Source organism: Lontra canadensis, unplaced genomic scaffold, assembly GCF_010015895.1.
Source record: "Lontra canadensis isolate GAN:19392208 unplaced genomic scaffold, GSC_riverotter_1.0 scaffold1, whole genome shotgun sequence".
Taxonomy (NCBI): Eukaryota; Metazoa; Chordata; class Mammalia; order Carnivora; family Mustelidae; genus Lontra; species Lontra canadensis.
The window spans coordinates 119,483,768-119,508,642 of NW_022630995.1; the positions used below are offsets into that span (position 1 = coordinate 119,483,768).

Here is a 24,875-nt window from a genome sequence, read left to right on the forward strand (position 1 = left end):
GTTTTGGGTTACCCAACATCTCTCACCAAAAATGATCATATGGTGATGGTTTACTTTTTCAAGTAAATAAAATTGAATTCAGACAAAGCATAAAGAACAAAGTTGTCTTCTAAGCCTTCTTAGTTTAAAATAAACAGATAAGGAATTCAGAGAAAAATTTCCCCCTTTTTTGGGCCTATTTTAAATCACCTTAACTTATCTTTGGCTTGAGCTGCCTCTGGTTCATTCATCTTATAAACTTTAATTGATCACTTTTTACTCATTTATCAGTCATTTGTTGCCTGTTTCTTCTTTGCCAGGTGTTAACTGTTGGGAGAGATAGTTGAATACAATATGATCTTTGCCATCCATAATCTTGTATAATTTGTCCAGTGTTGGGAAAAACAAAAGTTACATAACATTGTGAGAAATACTATGATAAAGATATGCACAGGATTGTGTGGGGACAAAGAGAGCATCTCTGTCAAACTGGGAGATTGGGGAATGCTTTCTAGAGGAGGGACAGTTGACCTGAGATTTAAAGAATGATTAGTAATTAGGTAAATGCAGATTAGCTGGAGGGGGAAGAACCCACCCCCCCCAAAGGGTGCAGGGTGTACTGAGGCACAGAAGTGTGAAAGCACAGCGGGGAGACCTGTGCCAGACAAGGTATGGGTGGAGAAAAGTTGGAAAGGTTTTAGATCTTTTTTTCTTTTGTAATATATGCATTTAGTGTAACAGATTTCTCTCTTACAACAGCTTTCACTGTATTTCATACATTTTGATAAGTTGTATTTTCATTTTGTTCAAAATGTTTGTACATTTTTCTTGACATTCTTACATGTATTAGTTAAAGGCATATTACTTAATTTTAGGTATTCGGGCCTTTCTAGCTATCTTTGTTGCTGATTTCTTGTTTAATTCCATTGTGATCTTAGGGCATACTTTGTATGATTTCTCTGCTTTTAAATTTGTTAATGTGTATTTATGGCCCGGAGTGTGATCTTTCTTGAAGTATATGCTATGTGAGTTTGAGAAGAATATATATTCTCTTATTGGATGGAGTGTTCTATAAATATCAGCTGTAGAGCCCATTGATTGATCGTACTGTTCAGTAAACTATCTGTATTAATTTACTACACACTTGATCTGTCCTTTATTATAGGAGGTCTCAACTCTAACAGTGGATTTGTCTCTTTCTCCCTTTGGTTTTATCCATTTTTGCTTCATGTAGGTTGTCAGGCTCATACACATTAAGGATTATTTCTTCTTGGAGAGTTGACCCTTTTGTCAGTATGTAATACCCCTCCTTATCTCTGATATTTCTCTGTATCCTCACCAACGCTTTTTATTTCTTGTATTTTTGGTTTTAGCCATTCTGACAGGTATTGGCAGGGATGTGGAGAAAAGGGAATCTTCATACACTGTTAGTGGGAGTGCAAGCTCATGCAGCCACTATGGAAAACAGCATGGAGAGTCCTCGTAAAACTTAGAGATAGAAATACCGAATGACACAGTAATTTCACTACTGGGTATTTACTCAAAGAAAACAAAACACTAATTTGAAAAGATATATGCACCTCTATGTTTATAGCAACATTATTTACAGTAGCCAAGATATGGAAGGAGCCCAGGTGTCCGTCCATAGATGAATGGATAAAGAAGACCTGTTGTGTGTGTGGGGGTGTGGGGGGGGTGCACACACAGTGGAATATTACTCAGCCAGAAAAACAAATGAAATCTTGCCATTTGCAACAACATGGATGGAGCTAGAGAATATAATGCTGAGTAAGTCAGAGAAAGACAAATACCATATGATTTCATTTATGTGTGGCATTTAAGAAACAAAAAGAGAAAAAGAAAAAAATCCTCAGACTCTTTTAAGATTTTATTTATTTGGGGGCACCTGGGTGGCTCAGTGGTTTAAGCTGCTGCCTTCGGCTCGGGTCATGATCCCAGGGTCCAGGGATCGAGCCCCACATCGGGCTCTCTGCTCAGCAGGGAGCCTGCTTCCCCCCCACCTCTGCCTGCCTCTCTGCCTACTTGTGATCTCTGTCAATTAAATAAATAAAATCTTTAAAAAAAAAGATTTTATTTATTTGACAGACAGAGATCACAAGTAGGCAGAGAGGCAGGCAGAGAGAGAGGAAGGGAAGCAGGCTCCCCGCCGAGCAGAGAGCCTGATGAGCCTGATGCAGGACTGATCCCAGGACCCTGAGATCATGACCTGAGCTGAAGGCAGAGTCTTTAACCCACTGAGCCACCCACGTGTCCCCCAGACTCTTAACTCTAGAGAACAAACTGATGCTTACTAGAGGGAAGTGGATGGGGGATGGGCTAAATAGGTGATGGGGATCAAAATTACACTAATCCTGATGAGCAGTGAGCAATGTATAGAATTGTTGAATCACTTTATTTTATTTTTGAAACCAGTATAACACTGTATGTTAATTATACTTGAATAAAAAAAATACAATTTTATTTTATGTTTATTTATTCTTCTCTGACATTCCTCCTTTTTTTATGTATATACAGTTTTCTGACCTGATCATCTTTAGTAAGATCACAGATTAAGGGAGTGAGAAAAGTAGATGGATTGAAAATTAGGTTCTCAGAGTGAGATTTCACAATTGAAATTTCAGAAATAGGGAAGATTCTATTGGGGGTAAGTGGAGGATATGGCCCTGAAAGTTTTCAGCTTGCTAATATGCATCTCACTTCTGAGGTCAGTCTCCCCTGCACTGTGCCATCCACTGAGGATACTGATAAATGATCACTGAGCTAAATGACTCGTACTAGAAGTTAGTGGAAGTGTGTGGAATGCAAAAATGTGTCCATATTAGATAATCATCAACTGTGAAAGCATTGTACTACAAATATTCTTTTGCAGGTCTTATACAAAATTTGGAACAATTAGCATAAAATTATACTTTCAGAGAATGCTGGGGATTTCAGGTCAGCCTACAGAAGTTTATTTATTCCATAATGTAATTTAATTATAGTATATTAATCTTATCAAGTAAACTAACTGTCAAAATTTAACTGTTAAATTTGCTTTTGGAGCTCCCAAAACAGCAGTTGAAGCTGCTAGAAGAAGGGGTTTGAGAAAGGTGTCAGGGAGATGTCAACGGTGGCTACTTGTTCTTGGAAATCATATTAAGGGAAATGTTCTTAAGTGTAAATGAGTTGCTTTTGACTTTGGAATATGCTTTTGTCTATGAAGAGAGAAAATTAAGCACACCAAAAAGATGCTTTGAGAGGTTGTCTAGTTCAGTATATGTGTGCATGATGAGTGTACAGATGGGATGGGAAGGATGAGGGCATATTGGGAATAGGTCTTAAGTAATTGTATTTTGCCATATAAATGAGGTGGCTGATCTTGTATTATAGATGAGGCTAAAATCTGATAATGATTGAGTTCTAGTAAGGCAAAAAAACTTAAGACTTTAACAGGCAGAATTAAATTCTTCCTTCCTCCCTCCCTTCCTTCCTTCCTTTCTTTTTTTAAAGATTTTATTTACTTGAGAGAGAGAGAGAGAGAGAGAGAGAGCTCGCACAAGCATGGGGGAGGGATAGATGGAGAAACAGACTCCCAGCTGAGCAGGGAGTCCACGATTCTGAACTGGATTCCAGGACCCTGAGATCATGACCTGAGTGGAAGGCAGACGCTTAACTGACTAAGCAACCAATGTGTCCTAGGTCTGTTTCAAAGTATATATATGTTAGATTACTGGGTGATAAACCCAGTTTGTTGGGAGCCTCTCCAAAATTTGCTCTTCACTCCTCGAAAGTGTGAGAAGTTTTGCTTTTGCTCTTCACAGTGAGGAAAAAAATAGAATTTTCCCCCAGAAGGTTTAAGAACAAAATAAAAAATCTGAGAAATTACTTGTAGTTCTTTGAAGAAATAAGATTTCCCTTAGCCATGTGAGCTATTTATTTTTCTCTTGTGGAATTAAATGATTTTTTTTTCCTTTTTTTTTTTTAAGGAAAGCTGTTTTAAGCTTTTCGCTGAGCTACTCAAAGGCAGCTAGTTACTTGACAAATATATTTTTAAAATTTAGGCTATTTACTTGTTTTGTACCCTTCTGTAATTTAAATAATGGCAGACTCTTTAAATAATTTTGGGCGGAGAAGGTTAAAGTATCTGGGGTTTTCAAACATTAACACAAGAGATTAGGATAAGAAATACTGTCTTGGGCTCATTGCAGTAATTATCTCATTGCTATTTAAATAACCCCCTATTGGCACTATGGCAGTACAAACACTTTTCTCTTGTGAAACAAAATAGGGTTTGTATTAGAAAACTAGTTCTTACGGAGAATAATCATTATAAATATTTTGAAAACCTGTAATAACACTGTCCCCAAAATAATCATTCTGTTGTTTGTCATTATTATTATTATTATTATTATTATTATGCATATCTCTTCTATATTGCTTTGTAAGTCTTACTCAGCATCTAACGAAGAAATAAATATTTTGCTCATCTTTTATCATTGTGTAAGTCTCTAAAACATAATACTATAAAGGCTTAAGCTGTTTTCCTTATTTGCTTAAATAGCTAAAAATGTAAATGAAAAGGATTAAATGTTTCATGATTAGGCTCAAAGGAAGAAAGAATTACTGAAAGTAGCTAATGTGCTTGACACTTAATAGAAATGAACTTCTTTTATGTATGCATTACAGAAAGGCTATGAGGAAAGATTTTACAAACTAAGAGAAACCCAAGATTCAAGAGGGTTCACCTGAAGTTACCTGTGTTGTGTGGATGTTTGTACAAGTTTGCCTGAAAAGTGCTTATTCTTTTTAGTCTTTCACTGCTGAAGGGTATTTAAAACACAATAGTTCTTGGTCTGAATACTACTTTAAATATAAATATTGGAGTGGAGACAAAGGAATGATCCAGCAATCTGATATGCTTAAATGTTTCTTGCTAAATAAGTAAGGAGAAAGGGAGGAATCTGAATTTTTTCCATCACTGAGATTATCGGAGTAAGTGAGAAATACCAGTAAACTCACTTTGCTGTTTGATGTATATCCTTTTGTATCAGACAAATATTAAATAACGATGGTACAATAGTTTCATTACATCTAGTTAATGTTTGTTGTTATATGATCATGTGGTTTCTTTTTTTTTTATGAAAGTTGATTAGTTTGAATCTTAAGAAAAATCAGAAAGATTTATTTCCCATTCTAACTGCTATTTGGTGCTAAATAAAAATATGCTCGAATTACGGTTTTCAAGAACTCTGTAATTACATAGGCATGTAAGGGGCGCCTGGCTGGCTCAGTAGAGTATGCAGCCCTTGATCTCAAGGTTGTGAGTTTGAGCCCCACGTTGGGTGTAGGGATGACTTAAAAATAAAATCTTAAAGGGGCACCTGGGTGGCTAAGACAGTCAAGCATCTGCCTTCATCTCAGATCATGATCTCAGGGTCCTGGGATCGAGCCCCGAATCCGGCTCTCTGCTCTGCGGGGAGCCTGCTTCTCGCTCTCCCTCTGCCTGCTGCTCCCCTGCTTGTATTCTTTTCTCTCTGTCAAATAAGTAAATAAAATATATTTTTTTCTTTTAAAGATTTTATTTATTTATTTATTTATTTATTGGACAGAGAGAAAGAGAACTGAGCCACCCAGGTGCCTCTAAATAAAATCTTAAAAAAAAAAAAAGGCGTGTGAATATATAAGTAAATGGGAAGGACACTTGACTATGAGGTAGGAGGTTTGGATTCTCATCCAGTTCTTTATCACTGTGAGATTTTGAGCGAGTTGCTGTTGTCTTGGGGCCTTATTTAAAGGTAGAGGTATTTAAAAGTAGAGGGCCTTATTTAAAGGTTTTTAATCCTCTCTTACCCTTGCTTAAGGTAGAATGAAGAGGAGGTCTGAAAGGGCTTTGTAACTCTAATATGAAGTGATAGTTGACTTTTTAAAAAAATGACACAGACCCCCGGAAAGCTGGGATATCTTAAAAATTTTTTCGAAGTGTTAAAGGAACGTGACTCTCCTAAATCTTCTCCAGAACTGTCTAAATTAGGAACTCTAGCCGTGGGCTAAGGGAAAAGAACAGATAAGCATAATCTAAAATGTCAGCTAATTATCAAAAGTTTTGTAATTTACTTCAAGTTTTATTTTTGTTCTGGGGCTCTCTGGGACTATAAATAGCACACAGGTGATTTGAATGTATTTGTTGAAATCCTTATAGTTGGAGGACTTACATATTTTCCCAGGATGAAATATGTTAAACAGCTTTGACCTGGACTACATTTTGTTTGTCATTTTATGGTTTAGAGGCTCTTTTCCTGTTTCTGCGTACTCTTCCCCGGGATTGGACCCTCTAGACTGCGGTCCCTCAGCCCAGGGGAGCCCCTGGCAGGGCTCTAGGCAGTGTTTTTCTACTCCTCACTTGAGATGAGTCATCTCCTGGCCTCCTGTTGCAGTCGGCTAGAGCGCATAAGCGGAACCCCGGGGCCAAATATGGAATTCACTCAAAATTCTCAAGGGCAAGCATATTTAAGAGGCCAGTTCTTCTTAGAGTTTTAAAAATCAGTAGACAGATATTTAGTAAGTAAAGCTCTAGCCTTGCAGTAATCTTTTCATTTCTTAAGAAATGGCATGACTGGCTTATGTGGTTATACAGAGAAATTAAAAAGTAATCTTCAGGTTATTCCTGCTTTTCTACAGATTAAAAAGCAAATTGCCTTTTATCTAAATTCTGTATATTCATAATGTCCTCCCAGCCTTCCTGGTTCCTTTGTAAAATACCCTTTTTGTGTTTGAAGTAGCTAATTGCTGGCACAGTTAGTGGTGGTTGAAAAGGGCTGATGATGCTTTCTGAATGCTTTGTGTTATTGATTCTTGTACATATTCTAAACCAGTGGTTGGTTTGTTTATTTCTTAACTGCAACTCTAACCAGGGGTATATTTTACATTGTGATGTAGTATGTATGAATTACCTAAAATAAGTCTCATGAAATAATAATCACCCTAACTATATGTATTTCAGTATCTTCTATTTCACTTCTTTTTTTTAATGGTCATCATGACCCACTAAATGAATTAACATGACCTGCCAAAGGGTTTCAAACTACAGTTTGAAAAAGTGGTCTTCTGGTAAATGAAAGTTTTTACTGTCTTCTTATGATTTGTAAAATATACTGGGATGTATTCATTTTAATTTGCATGTTTTCAAACTGTAACAAACTAGACTCTTCAAACAGGTACCTAAACTGTAATCGTTCTTCTAGAATAAAAATTAAATAATTAAAGAGAGAAAACTTCATGTTTAGAGGGTAAGGTTTTTGTTTTGTTTTGTTTTTTGTTGTTTTGAGATGAGGTTGAACTTTCGATTCTTCATTCTTTTTACCTATGCTCAGCTATTAAGCAATGTATTAATAGTGAGATTTTTGGCCCCTTTATTTTTGAACTTCATATGACTAACTTAATTAGGAACATTTGATACTTGTCCAATTAATGTTTTACACTTAATGTTTTACATTTTATACAAATTATGCCAAAGCCAGTAGGAATATTGGGTGCCATGATTCCTAATTTGTCACTTAGGGAGGCTTAATCAAACTTAGTTTTGCCTCTCTACCTTTTCTGTTTGAAGAAGTAGAAAAAGATGTTTTCCTGGCTTTTTCTAAGCTCTTGACCTGGTCAGGATGCTGACATTTTGACTCTCTACATATGAACATCTTCCCACAGAATCAGAAGTGTTTATCACCAACCAGCCAAGATGAACATGGTGAAGAGGATCATGGGGCGACCGAGGCAGGAGGAGTGCAGCCCCCAGGACAATGCCTTAGGACTGATGCACCTCCGCCGTCTCTTCACTGAGTTGTGCCATCCTCCCCGGCACATGACTCAGAAGGAACAAGAGGAGAAGCTGTACATGATGCTGCCAGTGTTTAACAGGGTAAGTCCATGTTGCTGAGGCCATGCTTTCCAGGACTGGTTAACACTGCAGGAATTTGAAGGTTAGAGTAAATCACAGAGAGGAAGAAATGATAGAAGGAGTGTTTAAGAAGCTTGATGTTTTCTTTCCTTCCTTTCAATTTACTGTGAGCCATGTAACTTTATCTGAGACCTGGTCGGAGTGAATTCCATTTAGTTCTAACAGATAAAAGGAAGACTGAGCATTCTGTAAAATGTTCCTATAATGGTTGAGTTTTGGAAGAGGGATGGGTTATAAATTACCATTTGCTATTTCCATTATTTTTTTGAAATGATGGTTTATTGCACCAAAGAATGTAATTGCCTAAGTATATTTTGTATACTTCACGGAATCATCCCTGTTTGCTTTGTTGTTTGGCAGGTCTTCTATAAGAGATTTTGTAGTTACAGGCCCAAGAGAGTCTAAATAGAGTTAATTTTTTAAGGTATTTTGTGAAGTTGATTACATGTGTAGCAGTCTTGGTGGGAATATTTAATTTTTATATTTTTATCCAAGGTGTACAAGTACATAGTTCAAAAATTTAGGTAGTTCCAGAGGCTTTCAGACCCTACTGCTCTTCACTGCCAGTCACTGCTGCTGCTTTCAGTGCTTTTTCAGCACTGAAGGGCACCCCTTGAAAGATAGTTGTCTAAAAGTCTGTGGGGATTGGAGAAGGGAGGTCTCCTTCAAGAATGTGATGTAGGGGCATGTGGGTGGCTCAGTCAGTTGAACACCCAACTCTTGATTTTGGCTCAGGTTGTGATCTGGGGTGGTGAGAGCAAGCCCTGCATCGGGCTCTGTGAGCAGCAGGGAATCTGCTTGAGATTCTCTCTCTCTCCCTCTACCCTTTCCCTGCTCACATGCGTGTGTGCATATACTCTTCTTTTTCTCTCTGTCATATAAATAGGTAAATCTTAAAAAAAGAGAGAGAATATGATGTGATTCTTGAGGCCTTAAATGATAAGCATTAGCCCAATTGGAATTAACTGGACCAGATTAACCAAGAAGATAATTAGAGATTAAAGCATGAATCAAGATAAAAAGCAACAAATATTTTAATATGTGCCAACATCTATAAGGAGTCCAAAGAAGTTGATTTTGTATCAAGGAGGAACAAAAAAAAAGACTGTCAGGATTGATAGGAGGTACATCATGATGGGTTTGTATATTGTATTAGAAGTCAGCACTTTTTCCGCGAGGCATGTGGAGCCAATGAAGTATTTTAAACAATAGAATAAGAGAGTAGAAGGGAGCAAGGTAAGCTGTCTACTAGGTTTCTAATTTGGGAAACTAATTGGGAATTGTTTTTCCCATTTGCTCAGAAAGAAAATTTTAAAAGATAGATTCAGTTGAATTATTTGCGCGCTTCCCAAGTGAATGTATTCAGTAAGCAAGTTAGAAGCTCGGGTACAGGATTTGGCTGGATATGTGCTTTGGGGACTCTGGCAAGAATGGGGTAGTTGAAATCCTGTAAGGGGATGAGAGAATACTCATGGCTGATAGTGCCAAGTGAGAATAACACTCGACTAAGGATCAACCATGGAGAATAAGAATGTCTAATGAAAGGAGGGGAACACCTGAAGGGTACACAACAGGAGTTGGACAGTAGCAGTACAAAAAGAATCAGGAGAGGGGCGGCTATAGAGCCCAAAGATAAATGTATGAAAAGAGAAAGTAGTCAGCACTACCATGTATCATAGAGAGAGACCCAATAAGATGAATGTTCATGAAAGTTACTAGAATGGCAGAACCAGAAAACAGTGAGTTGAGAAGTGAATGGGAGATGAAGAGAGACAATAGGAATATACTGGGCTTGTAGAAATTTGAAAGAAAGGAGAACCAAAGAGATTGATGGACGTGAACTTGATGATAAGAAGGGTTTTTGTGTGGGTGTTTCTTGTGTTTTGCTTTGTCTGTAAAGATGGAGGAGATTCTGGCTCATAAAGAGAAGGGAGAAACCAGCGGAAGAGGAAATTTGGAAATTTTTAAGAGTGAAAGTGATTGAAGTGATTGAGAGAGGAGAGCATGGAGTCAGATTACTGGGGTGCGGGGGCGCAGGTGAGCCTTGCCCAGGAGAAAGATACTCCAGCCGGGAGAAGAGCACATTTTGTTGGGTGTGAGTATGATTTGTAATTAGGTGTGAGAAGTTGAATAAGATCTTGCTTGATGACCTCAATTTCTTATAGTCATCAACAGAAGATGTGGTCTGTTAAGAGCCTTGGAGTAAGTTAGGGGTTTTAAGAAAATTGTGATGATTTGGAATATTACAAAAGAGAATGAGAGCGATGGTTGAAAGGGATGGTGAAAGAATTAAAGGGCATTGAGGGTCCAGTGAAAGTTGGAGATGATAAATTTGTACTGGATCTTAGCCATTTGGGCGTGTGATTTTTCTCCTGCAGGCACTTCGCAGCATGTGTGTAGAAGTAGATCAGGCAGAGAGATATATTATTTATGGGGATTGAGGTTTTGCTGGGCTGGTGGCAGAGGGGCAGGGGTAGAAGGAGGATAGTAAGAGAGACCAGTTCATACATCACCCATTGGGTTGAGTAGATGGGAAGAGCGGGTGCAAACATTAGTACATTTAGAGGTTGTTCATTTTTTTAATCTGTGAAATAAGAGGCCGAGAATGATGGAGAGAGGAGATGGTTGTGTAGGAACATGCAGAGAGGTGGGGAAGGGTTTAAAATAGCTGCTGTGAAAGTGAGAGAGAGAACAGATTACAGACAAGCCATTTTTTTCAAGCCCTGGTGAGGTAACAGTCATTAATTTTTTTTTTTAAAGATTTTATTTATTTATTTGGCAGACAGAGATCAGAAGTAGGCAGAGAGGCAGGCAGAGAGAGAGGAGGAAGCAGGCTCCCCTGCTGAGCAGAGAGCCCGATGCGGGGCTCGATCCCAGGACTCCGAGATCATGACCTGAGCCGAAGGCAGAGGCTTTAACCCACTGAGCCACCCAGGCACCCCAGCAGTCATTAATTTTTATTGGAATCCGTTCTGGGAAGTTGTTTGTTTCTTTTTTAATCTTTTTATTTTTGTTCTATCTCATTGTCACAATGTACTATTGGCTCACTGAATAGTTTGAGGTAATTTTCTTCTCTCAGACTTATACACATTAATGAAGTGATGGTGATGTTCAGAATAGTTAAGGCAGTTGTTCTCAGCTGTTAACATAAATTAGTAAGTAATATTCTACATATGTGTCCCATGTATTTCATCAGTAAGGCTTCTACAGCCAATTCAAGTGAGGCTTAGGCTGGAAGAATCATCTAAATATTCGTTTGTTAAGTAGAGTTGAGATGTTTTAGTGATTCTCTATTGCTTAGACTGTGACTTAGTTCTCTTATGTTCTATATGGTCAGAAGTTTCATTATTCTTTGAAGTCAAAAGTTTTTAATTGCCTGAGTAAAAGCACATATATATGCTTTGCCTTACACCTCTAATACAATGAGTGATTTAAATATCATAAAGATCAGTCAGCTCTTAACTAATAAAAAGATAGGAACTTTTTTCCGTACTATTGTGACCAATTTAAAAAATATATAGTATTCACTGGATTGTCATTAGCGAACGAAAATTATCCTTAGATAAGATATGCAATCCATTAAGTTTGAAATATATAGCTGAATTTCTTTAGTGTTTGACCATTTATACATGAACATTCTCCACTGCTAAGGAAGAGCTTTGATGAAGGGTGTCTGGATGTCTGCTAAGAAAGAGCTTTGATGAGGGGTGTCTGGTTAAGTGTCTGAGTTTTGATTTTGGCTCAGGTCGTGATCTCAGGGTTGGGAGATCGAGCCCTGTGTTGGGCTCTGTGTTGGGGTGTGGAGCCTCCTTAAGATTTTTTTTCTCTCTCTCTCCCTCCCCCTGTCTCTTCCCGGCTTCCTCCCTCTCTTAAAAAAAAAAAAAAAAAGAACAAAAAAAGGAGCGAAAGAATAGCTCAGTATGGTTCTAGAGTTCTGGCCATGATTGCTAAAAATGAAATGTGCTATCAGTTTTTGAGACTGCTTGATTCTTGCTAAATGGCAAATAAACCATATTGCTGTTAGACATGAGCATCTATCTACAGAATCATTATTAAAGAGTGCTCAGTAGTGTTATTTCAATGTGTGATTTTTGCCTTTAAGAGACACAGGTTGAGAAATGGCATGTGTTGAGTCCTTTTTCTGGGCCAGGGCTCATGCTGAGGTCTTCAGCTGCCTCCCATGGTCTTCATCACAGTCCTGCAAGGAGACTGCTGCTGTCATCTGAGAGATGATGGTAGAGTCTGAGAATAGCCGAATACCATTTATCCAGGATTCTTAAAAATAATTCTTAAAAAAATAAATAATCTTAATAATTCTTTTAGGCTTAAGAACAAAAGCTTATTGACAAATACTTGGCTTAAACTATTCAAAAGTGAGTAACATTTTAATCATCTAAAAATTAACTGCCATTGTTAACTACTGTGGTATATGTAATCATACTTCATTGTGTGTTTTAAAATATAATTTTACTAACTAGATCTTCTTTTAGAAACTCCCTTTGTTTTTTAATTATTTAGAAGCACCTAAGTTGAATATAGTGTTTTGTTTTGTTTTGTTTTTAATCCCTTACAAGTGACCTTTACTTTTAAATTGTTGGCTTTAAAAGAATGCTCAAGTTGAGAACCAAATGAGAGAGAGATCAGGAGTCAGGTGAACTATTTACATTTTTACAGCTTTGTGTTTACATATATAAAGTTGAGTTCTTATTACCTAATACCAGTACAGTTGATATTGGACAGTGTAGCTTAGGGCTGTGCAATAAAGGATTTGCTAAATTCACATCTGAAATAGTTATATTTTCTTACCCAGCCATTGGCAAAACTGGATAGTCGAAAGACCCTTGCAGAGCAGATAAGAGTTCATGTTCTGAGCCAGGCATACTCCGAAGGAGAGAAAGGGACTGAGCGTTCTCAATTTCTTTTGAGTTGGTGGTCCTTCTTAGAATCAGGGAGAATACACATGTTTTCCTAATCACTTATATTAATTAATAAGAAGACTCATTTACTATGAAGTAATGCAATTGTATCTTCATTGTTAATTTTTTAAATCTGTTATGTATAACAAATTATTCCAGAACTCCTGATAGTCAGTACTCCGTCACTGATTTTTAAATATTACATATGTTTAGGGAACAAAAGACACCATTTTAGAAAACTTTGTAAAAATTACAACCTCTGTTATTAGTCATATTTAATTTTTATTTGAGTAGCTTTATTCAGCAACAAATATATATATATATATTTTTTTTTAAGATTTTATTTATTTATTTGTCAGAGAGAGCATGAGCAGGGAGATTGGCAGACAGGGAGAAGCAGGCTCCCAGCTGAGCAAGGAGTTGGACGGGCGTGGGACCTCATCTCAGGACCTTAGGATCATGACCTGAGCCGAAGGCAGGTGCTTAACTGACTGAGCCACCCTGTCATCCCTATATTGAGCTTTCGTGCTGTACTTGGCATTAAAATAACACTATTAGTATATTCTTCCTGAGTATGCCAAAAACATTTAGTTGAGGAAGTGCCAGAAAATTTTCTGTAATTCAGGTGGATATTAAAAATGACTCTTCTGAAATCAAGTCTAACTGTGCTGTTCCCCTCTTAAGGTAAAACTGTGTAAAGTGACAGTGCTAGGGTTCATACGAAGTTTAATTGAGACAGAATAGTACTGAGTGATTAAGAGCACTGCTTGGAATCAGACCTAATTTTGAGTTCTGTCTCCACCACCTTCTGGCTTTAATTGTTTAACTTCTCTAAGCTTTAATTTCCTTATCTATAAAATGAGGACACTATATAGGATTTTATGAGATTTAAATGATAATTCTCTGTCAAGTATTTGCATAGTGCTAGGCACATTATAAATGTTCTTTGCTTGGTAACTGTTATTCTTCCTGAATTTGGTAGATGGCATATTTGTTCCTCACTGCTGTTTTTTTTTTGTTTTTTGTTTTTTAAATCTGCGTTATGAAGGTCACATAGATGTTATAGAGTCATTTCTTCTGAGTTGAACAGTTTCTTGCTTAGCTCTGTCCTTTGGCAAATGGGGAGATGGAGAACCAGAAAAATTTGATCAGTAGTGTCTGAGGGTGAGGAGAATCAAGCCTCCTGTTACTTCCAGCTCATGCTCCATCCTCTGTAGCACACATTTAAGTACGTGATTGAAATGTTGCATTTTTTAAAGTAATATTGCTATTTGTGGAAGGTGGTTACGTACCAATATTTTTAGATTTAATTGTTGAAGTTAATGACAGAAAAATCTACTCTTTGCTACCTTATATGTTCAGTATTATCTAAATGTCAGTTCATGTTTTAGTCCCTGTACTTCTCCCACCTTATCTTGCACATTTCTCATCTCATAAAATACATTCCATTTGCACCAGTCTTTGGATTCCTCCCCTACCCCAGCCCCCAGTCCATGTCCACCTCTTAGCACAGCTCTTTGAGCTGCCCAGCACCCTCTTTGTTTGGCAGTCTGAATTGTGTGACTTTGTCTCATCACGCAGTGTCATTCCTTCATGTCAGTGTCATCTCAGGGAGACCTTCTTGGACAGCCTGTCCCCACAATAGGCATTCCCTTCTAGTTACCCTGTTTACTTCCTTTAGAACATATCACTAATGTAATTTCTATTCTTAATTTGTTTAATGTTTGTCTCCTGTACTAAAATATGAACTCCACAAGCACAGGAATCATTCCTCTTTGATTCATTTACTTTGGTATTCACCACTCTCTATTTACCTTTGTATTCATGACTCCAGGTATTGCCTGGCATATATACAGATCAATAAATATTTATGAGTGAATAAATGAAAAGAATGAATCATTAGACTAAAAGTTGTTTATGTGAAGGAAGCAATAGTTGTTCATTTCAAATTAGCAAATAGGACATAACTCTTTCTGTAATAGTGATTTGGTCAGTTCAAGGAAGGCATATCTTTTGAAAAAAGTTTCTCATGGCAATAAAGCAGTTAAATGTCAGGATTTTTATGAAAATTTAGATTTTTTTTCTTTCTTTCTTTCAGAGCAGAGTGGGAGGGCGGTAAGGGGACAGAAGGAGAGAGAGAATCTTATGCAGTCTCCACGCCCAGTGTGGAGCCCAATGCAGGCCTCCATCTCACAACCCAGAGATCATGACCGAGCAGAAATCGGTTTGGGTATTTAGCCGACTGAGCCACCCAGGTGCCCCATGTTAGTTGCATTTTTAACAATGTATTATTCACCTAGCGTGGAGACTGCTTCAATAAACCATATCCATATACTGTCTAAGAAACAATCTTTTTGTTTTATGAAGTTGTCCTCATAACTCTTCAGAATAAAATAATTCTTAATAATTCTTAGTAGCAAAATATGTATTAATAGATTCTGAGTAATAGGAATATTTGCATGTTTTAAATTAGTTTGATGAAAAGCTTCATAATTGCCTTAGCAAAATACAAAATTGTTTTTAAAGATTTTATTTATTTATTTGACAGAGATTGACAGTGACAGAGGGAATATAAGTAGGGGAGTGGGAGAGGGCAAAGCAGGCTTCCTGCTGATCAGGGAGCCCAGCGCAGGGCTCTATCCCAGGACCCTGGGATCATGACCTGAGCTGAAGGCAGATGCTTAACAACTGAGCCACCCAGGCACTCCCCACAATTGTTTTATAAATAACAGTTATATACTCACATTTCTGAGTTGGTAGTAGAATGGTAGTAGAATAGTTGTCGTTATTAGGCTTCTCAGTTTCTAATCTGCCTCCAATTTATTTGTTAAAGAATATGGGTCTTACTAACAAATGACCCAGTTGAGTTATAAACACATAACATTTATCAGTATCTCAGCTGAAAAAAATCATTTATTGAGGTCTTGAAAAGTCCAGTTTATTCTTTGAGATAATGTAAAATTACTCCTGTGTAAAATTAATGAACAGTCCTTAGATAGCCAAACAAAAGTATACCCTGTAGAATTGATTTGTTTGTTTGGTATTATAAGGAATATAGTATGTGTTGTAAGAATGTAAGAAATATATTTGTTATAAGGATATTACATTATAAGCTGTATCCTTTTCTTGAGGATCCTTGGAAAGAAATTTTTATGTTATAGTATAAAAATGGAGATACTTCCTTAGATATATATTTTTTCTTACCTAAGGACATTGTGAACCATGTAGTAGAGTAGGTCTTCTCTTTTGTATATTTGAACCAAAATTTATGACCCAAACATGGCAAATACAGAACTGTTCTTTTGGTCTTAGATTTTGTGTTTTTTTCCGCCGTCTATTCCCTCGCCTGGTTTATTTATTTCCTTGTTTTTGTTTTCTTTCTTAATTTTAGTTTATATTCTCATGTTACAATTTATGTAGCCTTCGGTTCTACTTAAGTGTTCTCTAGAATCTGTTGTTGTGGGGGTGGGAAACAGGAAACAGGATATAAACAAACATATTTAGGGAATATCTCCATAAATTAAGGTAAAATAGAATACGAAGATGAGTAAGATATGTTCCCTTCTTTTGAGTGACATTTGAACAGATAATAAGAATACAAGATACGGTGTGATTAGTATTATAATAGAGAGCTGTCATAATAGTTTTAGAAGACTATATTTCCTTTTAGCATAAAGAACATTTTTCAAAATAATATTTCAGGATACATCCAGTTATATAGCCATTTCTTTTCCTAAGACTGTTGGTCCAGGTTTCATTTCCTTGTCCTCTTTGCTGAGCCCACACTGGTTTATCCTTAAGAAGTATGTATTCTAGGGGTGCCTCATAGCTCAGTGGGTTAAGCTTCCAGCTCTTGGTTTAGGCTCAGGTCATGCATGATCCGTGGTCTTCAGATGGAGCCCTGCCCCATGTAGGGCTCCATGCTCAGAGAGAATCTGCTTGAGATTCTCCCTCTCCTTCCTCCCCTCCCCCACTTGCATGCGCATTCTCGCTCTCTAAATAAATAAAATCTTTTTTTTTTAAAGATTTATTCTAAAGTTCATTTGTCTTAGGTTTTTTATTAAAACAAGTATATTTCATGACCCTCACATTCATTTTCTTTAATCTTTTTCCTAACAGTACTATTTTGGAAATTGTACCGTTTAGAAATTCTGAGCTATAGCATGAGTTTAGTAATTCTGTATTCAGTCTAGGACTTAACCATAGATGATTCCCTGCTCTTCACCATCTGATGTATCTGTGTACCATCATGGAACCTTACATTTTTCTCTAATTTTTTTTTTTTAGATGTATTTACTTATTTTAAAGAGAGAGCACACATTTGAATGTGAGTGGGGGGAGTGGAAAGAATCTTCAAGCAGACTTCCTGCTGAGTGCAGAGCCATACTCAGGGTGGGGCACTGCTCAGCTCCACCTCAGGACCCATGGATCATGACCTGAGCCTAAACCAAGAATCTGAAACTTAACCCACTAAGCCACCCAGGCTTCTCTTTCTCTAAATTCTTAATTTAGATCTCTTCAGAGAAACATGCTTTCTAAAGTTTATCAGTAAGATGGATTCAGATTTTACATACAGATAACTATATTCTGGCTTTTATTTCATTTATTTAATCATTAATTCAAAAGATTGTGTAATATGTGCTAGGAAATGTGGCTAGATATGATTTATTGAAAGAGTTGTATTTTAAACATACTCAGATTCAAAGTATCTGTATAAGAATACTTTTTTGACTTAATTTTCAAGTCATACCACCCTTTGAAATATACAGAATGAAAGTCAGTAGTTGACAATGCTTCATTAAAATTGTGGCTTTTTTTTTTCCATCCACAGGTTTTTGGAAATGCTCCGCCAAATACGATGACAGAAAAATTTTCTGACCTTCTGCAGTTCACAACCCAAGTCTCACGACTGATGGTGACAGAAATTCGAAGGAGAGCATCGAACAAATCCACAGGTATTTTCACTGAAACCAGGAAAAACTATTTGAATAGGCTGTTTGGTAAAAGTGCTATTAAAATTAAAGAGAAAATTGACTCAGTTTTATCCATGTGGGTTTTAATTACCTGTCCCTGTTCCCATTCTCACACTCCCTGCTGTTGGTGGGTTCAGCATCTCCCATGTGGAGCAGCTGTACTCAAGACCATTGTCCTGGGACCTCCGATCCCCAACCCTGCTCTCCCAAGAACTGTTTCCTTCTGAACAAAATCCAGATTCCTAGCATGACATTGAAGGCAAATCCAGGATCTGGCTTATGAAGTTATTTTTAGTCTACAATATTATTTCTTGTTTTCTTTTCTATATTTCAACCAAACCAAATTGCTTATAGTTGTAAACATGCTGAGCTCTTATTTTTATCCTTTACTTATGATGGTTCACCCATAGGAGAGACTCTGCCCCCTTACCCCCCACATCAGTATGTCTAAATCTTTGAAGCTTAAATATTAACTCATACCTCTTTGATGGAATGTTTCTTGATTCCCTTAATCAAAGGAAAAACCTTCTCTTTGTAACTACTCTGCTTCTCAATTCCACCAGGGGTTATTTGTGTGTGACTTCATCTTCCTGTTAGATCATAAACTGCTTAGGGGTCTTTAACCTATAATTTTTACATATAATAAGATTTATTCGGTAATTTTAAAGCTCATCAGGTATCATCCCTTTATCCAATATTAAAATAAGTTTCTTGATTTTATTTGCCATTAGTCATTTTCTAAATTAGCAGTATGTCTGAGGGATTTTTATCTTGACTTTATTTTGTTATTTTGGTTTTGTAATGGTTGTTTGGGTGGTAGCTTTCTTATTGAAGCATTAGACTGATAAATTGATGATTTGAATTCTCTTTATAATGTCCCTTTGGACAATCACTTATTTTTTCAGCCCATCAAATTCCTATTTTTCCCATAGTAACAATAATGCTTTTATTTAGTAATCTTATTTTTAAATTTATTTTTATTAACATAATACAGGCATGTATTTAAGGGTCAGATAGTTAAAATGTTTATTAAAAACAACATCTCCCTTCCATCATCCTAGTTCAACTCCATTTCTCACTCTCACTTTAAAAAAAAATTTTTTTTGGCATTTACCTATGCCTCTAAATGATGTGCTTGCAGTATGTGCCCCCCCTTTTTTTCCACATTTAGATCTATCTTTTGACTTTCCACAAAAGAAAATGAGACTTTCATTCTCTAAAGTTCACCACCATTGCCCATACATGTGTGCTTTCTAAGTCCCTCCAATATTGTTCTGTCACAGTTTGATTAGATCAGTATTATCTTGTATGGATTGTGACCACAGTATTTTAAGATGAGTCATATGATATGGTATGCTGTGATTTCTTTCTTGAAGACTTCTTTTCCACCACCTCCAGCTGAGTTAATAATTGCCTATATTTTGTTTCATTTTCTATATTTTCATCCCACATTCATCCCCTATTGCTAAAATGTTTTTCTGAATTTTCCTTCAATATCATTGAAGGCGTCAGATATTTTGACAGTTTCATCTTCTTGCAAATAGCTCTTCCGGAACTTTCTGGTTTGCGTTAATCCATTAATCCATGGTAGTTGCTCCCTAGGCCAGCCGCATAGCTATCCTTTTTATGTTTCCACTCATGTTGTCTGAGATATCTTTCCAGTTCTTTGGGATGGAACTTCTGTTTTCTGAATCTCAAGGCATCTTTCTTTCTCAAACTAACTTTTTCTTTTTTTTTTTTTTTTGATATTTTATTTATTCATTTGACAGACAGAGATCACAAGTAGGCAGAGAGGCAGGCAGAGAGATGGGGAAGCAGGCTCCCTGCTGAGCAGAGAGCCCAACGCAGGGCTCAATCCCAGGACCCCGGGATCATGATCTGAGCCGAAGGCAGAGGCTTTAAGTCACTGGGCCACCTAGGCGCCCCTAACTTCTTCATTTTTGTTAAGGCATCTTTTCCAGCAGTTTCCTGAGGAAAGATGCTGGGGAATTACCATTTAAGGTTTAGGTTTTATGTGTCTGTGTGCTTTCATTTTGTTGTGTTTTTTAGAAATCCCATTAGTGAAAAAAATTTTTGACTGTTACTGTGAAAGATGGGTTCCTTTCTTTTTATAAAGGAAGGTGAAATCTTTAGGTACCTGACAGCCTTTTCAGGTACCATGGCTTAGAACAACAGGTCATTTAGCATGACTTTATTGCAGAAAGGGGAAACACAAAACCAGGGGTTCAGCAAGAGAATTCTTAAGCAGGCACAGGTCCACCACTCTCATTATCTCACAGAAAGTGTGCTTGGAAAATCCCTGACGCCCCTCCATTCCTGAAGTACAAACACAAATATGAACTTATCAGTGAAGAAATAAAGAAACTGCTTATGATCTAGGCTCTTTGAGTACTGGAATTGAGTGTCTCTTGGATGTTTATAGGAGCTGTTTACAGATCCTTGCTGTTTAGCCCCAGGAGACTTTGGGCCCCAGGGGAAGTTACAGGCCCTCCTACCAGACATCGGAAACTACCAGTGTCATGAGAAGTTGAGTTTAGATCTAGCAACAACCTTGGGGCTGTGGTCGGTAGGGGGTGTCTTAGCTAGGCCCTTCTCCAGGCGGCCCAGGGTGAGCTCCCGGGGTCATTTTGGAAAATCTTGCAGCTTGTATTACATTTATCCCCCTTTCAGTAGGTATCAGATTCTAGGTTGGAAATAATTTCATGTGAGAATTTAAAAATAATTTCTCCTTTCTCCTTCATATTCTGGATTCCTACACTGCTATTGAGAAATCTGAAGCTACCTAGATTGTTGTTTGTTTCTGTGACCAGCCTTTTTTTCCTTTTTTGAGCATTTAGGATCCCCTCTTTGGCTCTCCTGGTCAAAAATTTCATGATACCGTGCCTTGGAGCATATATTCTTATACATTACATTGAGCTTTGAACTGGGACTTCACATCCTTTAACTTTGGGAAAATTTTGGGAATTATTTGTATAATAATATCCTCCACTCAGTTTTCTTTTTCTAGTCAGGTTTACCCCAGAGACTGTCCCTCTCATTTTCTTATTTTCTCTCATTTTGTATTTTTGGCTTTTGACCCTATCAGTTTTACCATCCAGCCCTTTTATAAAGGTTGTTTTGTTTTGTTTTGTTTTCATTTGTGACTTGTAATTTTAATTCCTAAACGTTTCTTTTTTTATTGATGTCTGTTCTTTCATAGATTCTCTTTTTAGTTCTGTTTCTTTCAGGTTTTCGTTTTTGTTAATTTGCTTTTGTCTGTCTTTTAGGTTAGAGGACTTCCTTGGCCATCTCCTCTTATGTAAGAATGGGGCCATAGAAAGCTGCCCGTAGCTCTGCAATTGTGGGTGGGGCTTGAAACTGTGCGCGTCAGCCCAGTGTGCTCTTGTGAGGCTGTTCTGTTGACTCTCTCCCCTGAGCTAGGCAGAGTCCCCAGTTAAGAATGTCCAGTTTCTACTTGGAAGATACATGTCTGCCTCTCAGCATTTTGGAAGCCAAGTAGGGATAAGGTCTGAGGACCTTCAGCATTCAGGGCGTAAACTTCCTCTTCTGCATGATCTCCATGAGCCTGCAGCTGGGCCTGGTGTGACGGCCTTACTCCCTCACTCCCGACCCAGCCTTGACACACTCCCTCACTCTTTGCAGTGAGCAAACGCCCAGTGTGGTGCCCACATTAGTGGGATCTGGGGGGGTCTCAGTGCTCTTTAACATACTTTTACCAGGCCTTCTGTGTACACTCCCACGTTTACTCCGCTTCTAGAAGCATCTGGCACCCACCAATTCCTTAGCCTGTTGGAGGTTCTATTGTCATTTAGTTGCTTTTTCATTTTTCCTGCACTTGCTTTAAGATTCTAGAGTTAGCTAAATCAGTTACCACTAACCTCTCTGCTATTTTAGTATCCAAAATGTTGCTTTCATCTTTCCTATTCTCTTTATTCTTATGGGTTTAGGATTTTTGAAAAATCCTTTTATAACCATTTTAGTGGGTGTATTAATTTGCTTAAGCTGCCATGACAAAATACCATAGACCAGTGATGTAAATAAGAGAAATATTCCTTCACAGTTCTGGAGCCTGAAAGTCTAAAATCAGAGTGTCATTGTGATTGGTTTCTGGTGAGATCTCTCTTCCTGGCTTCCAAATAGCACCTTCTCAATGTGGCCTCACCTGGAGGAGAGAAACAGCGCAGGTGTCTATTCTTATGAGGGCATTAATCTCATCGTGAGGACCCCTACCATCATGACTGCATCTGAACCCTAATTGTCTCTCAGAGGCTCCATCTCTGGTACCATCACATTAAGAGTTAGTGCTTCCCAAGATGGGATTGGGAGGGAGATAAACCGTAAGTGACTCTTAATCTCACAAAACAAACTGAGGGTTGCAGGGGGGAGGGGGGTTGGGGTGGGGGGTGGGGTTATGGACATTGGGGAGGGTATGTGCTATGGTGAGGGCTGTGAAGTGTGTAAACCTGGCGATTCACAGACCTGTACCCCTGGGGAAAAAAATATATGTTTATAAAAAATAAAATTAAAAAAAAAAAAAAGAATTAAGAAACAAACAAACAAACAAAAAAGAGTTAGTGCTTCCACAGAGGAATTTGAGGAAGAGGGGCATAATTCAGTCCATAGCTGTGGGGGGGCTTCAGGAGAGAACAGAGATAAATGCATGTGCACAACCTTCCATCTTTAACCAGAGCCTATCGTGGAGTCTTTGGAGCAACAGCCATTACAATATTTTTAGACCGAGGGACTAAATCTCTTATTCAGAAGTAGTACATTGTATTAATCGATGTATGGATTTTAAAGTGAGATGATTTTAATTACACTTGCAGTCCTTAAAGCAAGTTCAGTGAAAGGTTGTGAGATAGTTTAAGGTAACTTCCCACCCCTGTCTTCTCCTTTCTCCACGTACATTGGGACTGCATTCTTTTTGTCTTTCCTGATTTCAGTTATTCCGGTAGAACAGAGAAGTTGCACTTAAATATAAGATTTGTGTATTTTATGCCTTTTTAGCTATTTTAAACAGGTAACATGAAGGGAAATTTCTCTGTTCTATACAGACTCCTGTCATTGAATTTTCTTTCTTGAGCAGTATCCCTGGATTAGAATAAAATATTCCCCAAATTGTATTTATACTTGCTTTTCTGTTGCTGTCTTTTTAAAATACCTAATCTGCATGTTTGTAGAAAAACACTTTTCTGCCCTAGAGATTTGTTTTCCTAAGTCCTCTTATGATTTTACGTACATAGGGTAGGTTTTTCGACATAATGAAAAGTATCTTAAATGAAGTACACGATGTCTTATTGTTAAATATAGTAATAGTTATACAGGGATTTTTCTTAAACTTTTTATGTTGCAGTAATTCTAGACTCCATCAGAAGTTGCAAATATAGTATGACTTCTTGATTTCCAGGTATTTTTAAGATACATTTTTCCAGACCAGGTAATTCCATATAATTTTTAGTTTTAAACTTTTGAAATTTATTAACTTCAGAGTCCATTGAATTGAAATTCAATTTTTGTAGATATTACTTCCATAAGAGAAACCTTTTCTGTTCACCCTATCTCAAATAGATTCTTTATCCTCTATCCCCACACCAGTATTTTATTCAGTTACCTTAAATACTGCCTATAGAGCTTTGTCATCTGAAAATATCTCAGTTTACTTAGTTTTACTATCTGTTGTGTTCACCCCTGTATCACCTAAAGAACTACTTGTCACAGATGAGGTGCTCAAAAAAATCTTTACTGATTTTTGATAGAGGATTTCTCTGTTTGATGGTTTATTTTTTAAAATGCTTTGAGAATTGGAAGTGTTAGAAAAGCCAGACTTACTATGTTTAAGAGAGAAAAGCATAATTTTGGAGTATCTCCTTTGTCAGTCTTAAAGACCCCTGGCTGTGGGAATTCTTATTCTTTTATTTTTAGTGTTTAACATTGGAAGTTTCTTTTAGTGAATGTTGTTATCAAACTTGGATGGGGGTGGGGTGCCTGGGTAGCTCATTCATGAAAGTGTCTGCCTCATTTGGTTAAGTGTCTGCCTTCGGCTCAGGTCATGATCCCAGGGTCTTGGAATGAGAGGAGCCCTGCCTTGGGCTCCCTGCTCAGTGGGGAATCTGCTTCCCCCTCTCCCTCTGCCCCCACCCCTGCTCAGTCTGTCTTTCTCTCTCTCTCTCTCTCTCTCTCTCTCTCTCAAATAAATACATAAAAGTCTTTTAAAAAAGATACTTTGGAGATTTTTTTGATCTTTTGGTTTTTCTAGTAAAAAATTTTCAAGATCCCTAGGCATATTCTGAATCATCTTTTTTCTTTTTAAGATTTTGTTAGAGAGGGAGAGAGAGAGAGAGCGCGCGTGAGTGCGGAGGGAGGAGCAGAGAGGAAGGCAGACTGTGCTGGACTCCAACCTGGAACTTCATCCTAGGACCCCAAGATCATGGTCTGAGCTGAGTCCACTGCTTAACCAATTGAGCCAGCCAGGTGCCCCTGAATCATCTTACCTCTTGTATATCCTATTCTCATTTTCTGATTGACTGATTTTTATTGCAGCAAAAAACACATAACATGAGATTTACCCTCCTAACAAAATTTTAAGTGTATCGTACAGTTCCCTCTAAGTGCAGTATCTTAGAGTAGATCTTTTTTTTTTTTTTAAGATTTTATTTATTTATTTGACAGACAGAGATTACAGGTAGGCAGAGAGGCAGTCAGAGAGAGAGGAAGGGAAGCAGGCTCCCTGCTGAGCAGAGAGCCTGATGCAGGCCTCCATCCAGCTTCGGCTGAGATTATGACCATGACCAGCTGAGATCATGACCATGACCGGAGCCAAAGGCAGAGGCTTTAACCCACTCAGCCACCCAGGCGCCCTTACAGCACCTTTTTTTTTTTTTTTTTTTTTTACACCTTTTTTCTAATCTTCTATAACTGTAACTTTATACTCATTGAACAGCAACTCTCCATCTCCTTCTCTCAGCCCTTGGTATCATTCTACTTTTTGACTCTGAAATTGGCTACTTTTGATACCCTGCTTGAACTTTTCACAGAAAGTTATCATTGAAAGTAATT

At 37.6% G+C, this 24,875-nt stretch overlaps 1 protein-coding gene across 6 annotated transcripts in view; it reads left to right on the plus strand.

Moving 5' to 3' along the window:
- The window catches only part of WDFY3 (WD repeat and FYVE domain containing 3), a 280,545-nt gene that overhangs the window by 96,969 nt on the left and 158,701 nt on the right, over positions 1–24,875 (plus strand). For all 6 annotated transcript variants that reach the window (XM_032862498.1, XM_032862480.1, XM_032862488.1 and 3 more), the window contains 2 exons: positions 7,681–7,891; positions 17,678–17,801. In XM_032862498.1, coding sequence (XP_032718389.1) covers positions 7,712–7,891; positions 17,678–17,801 — 304 coding nt within the window. In that variant the 5' untranslated portion in view covers positions 7,681–7,711. The remainder of the gene's footprint in view (positions 1–7,680; positions 7,892–17,677; positions 17,802–24,875) is intronic.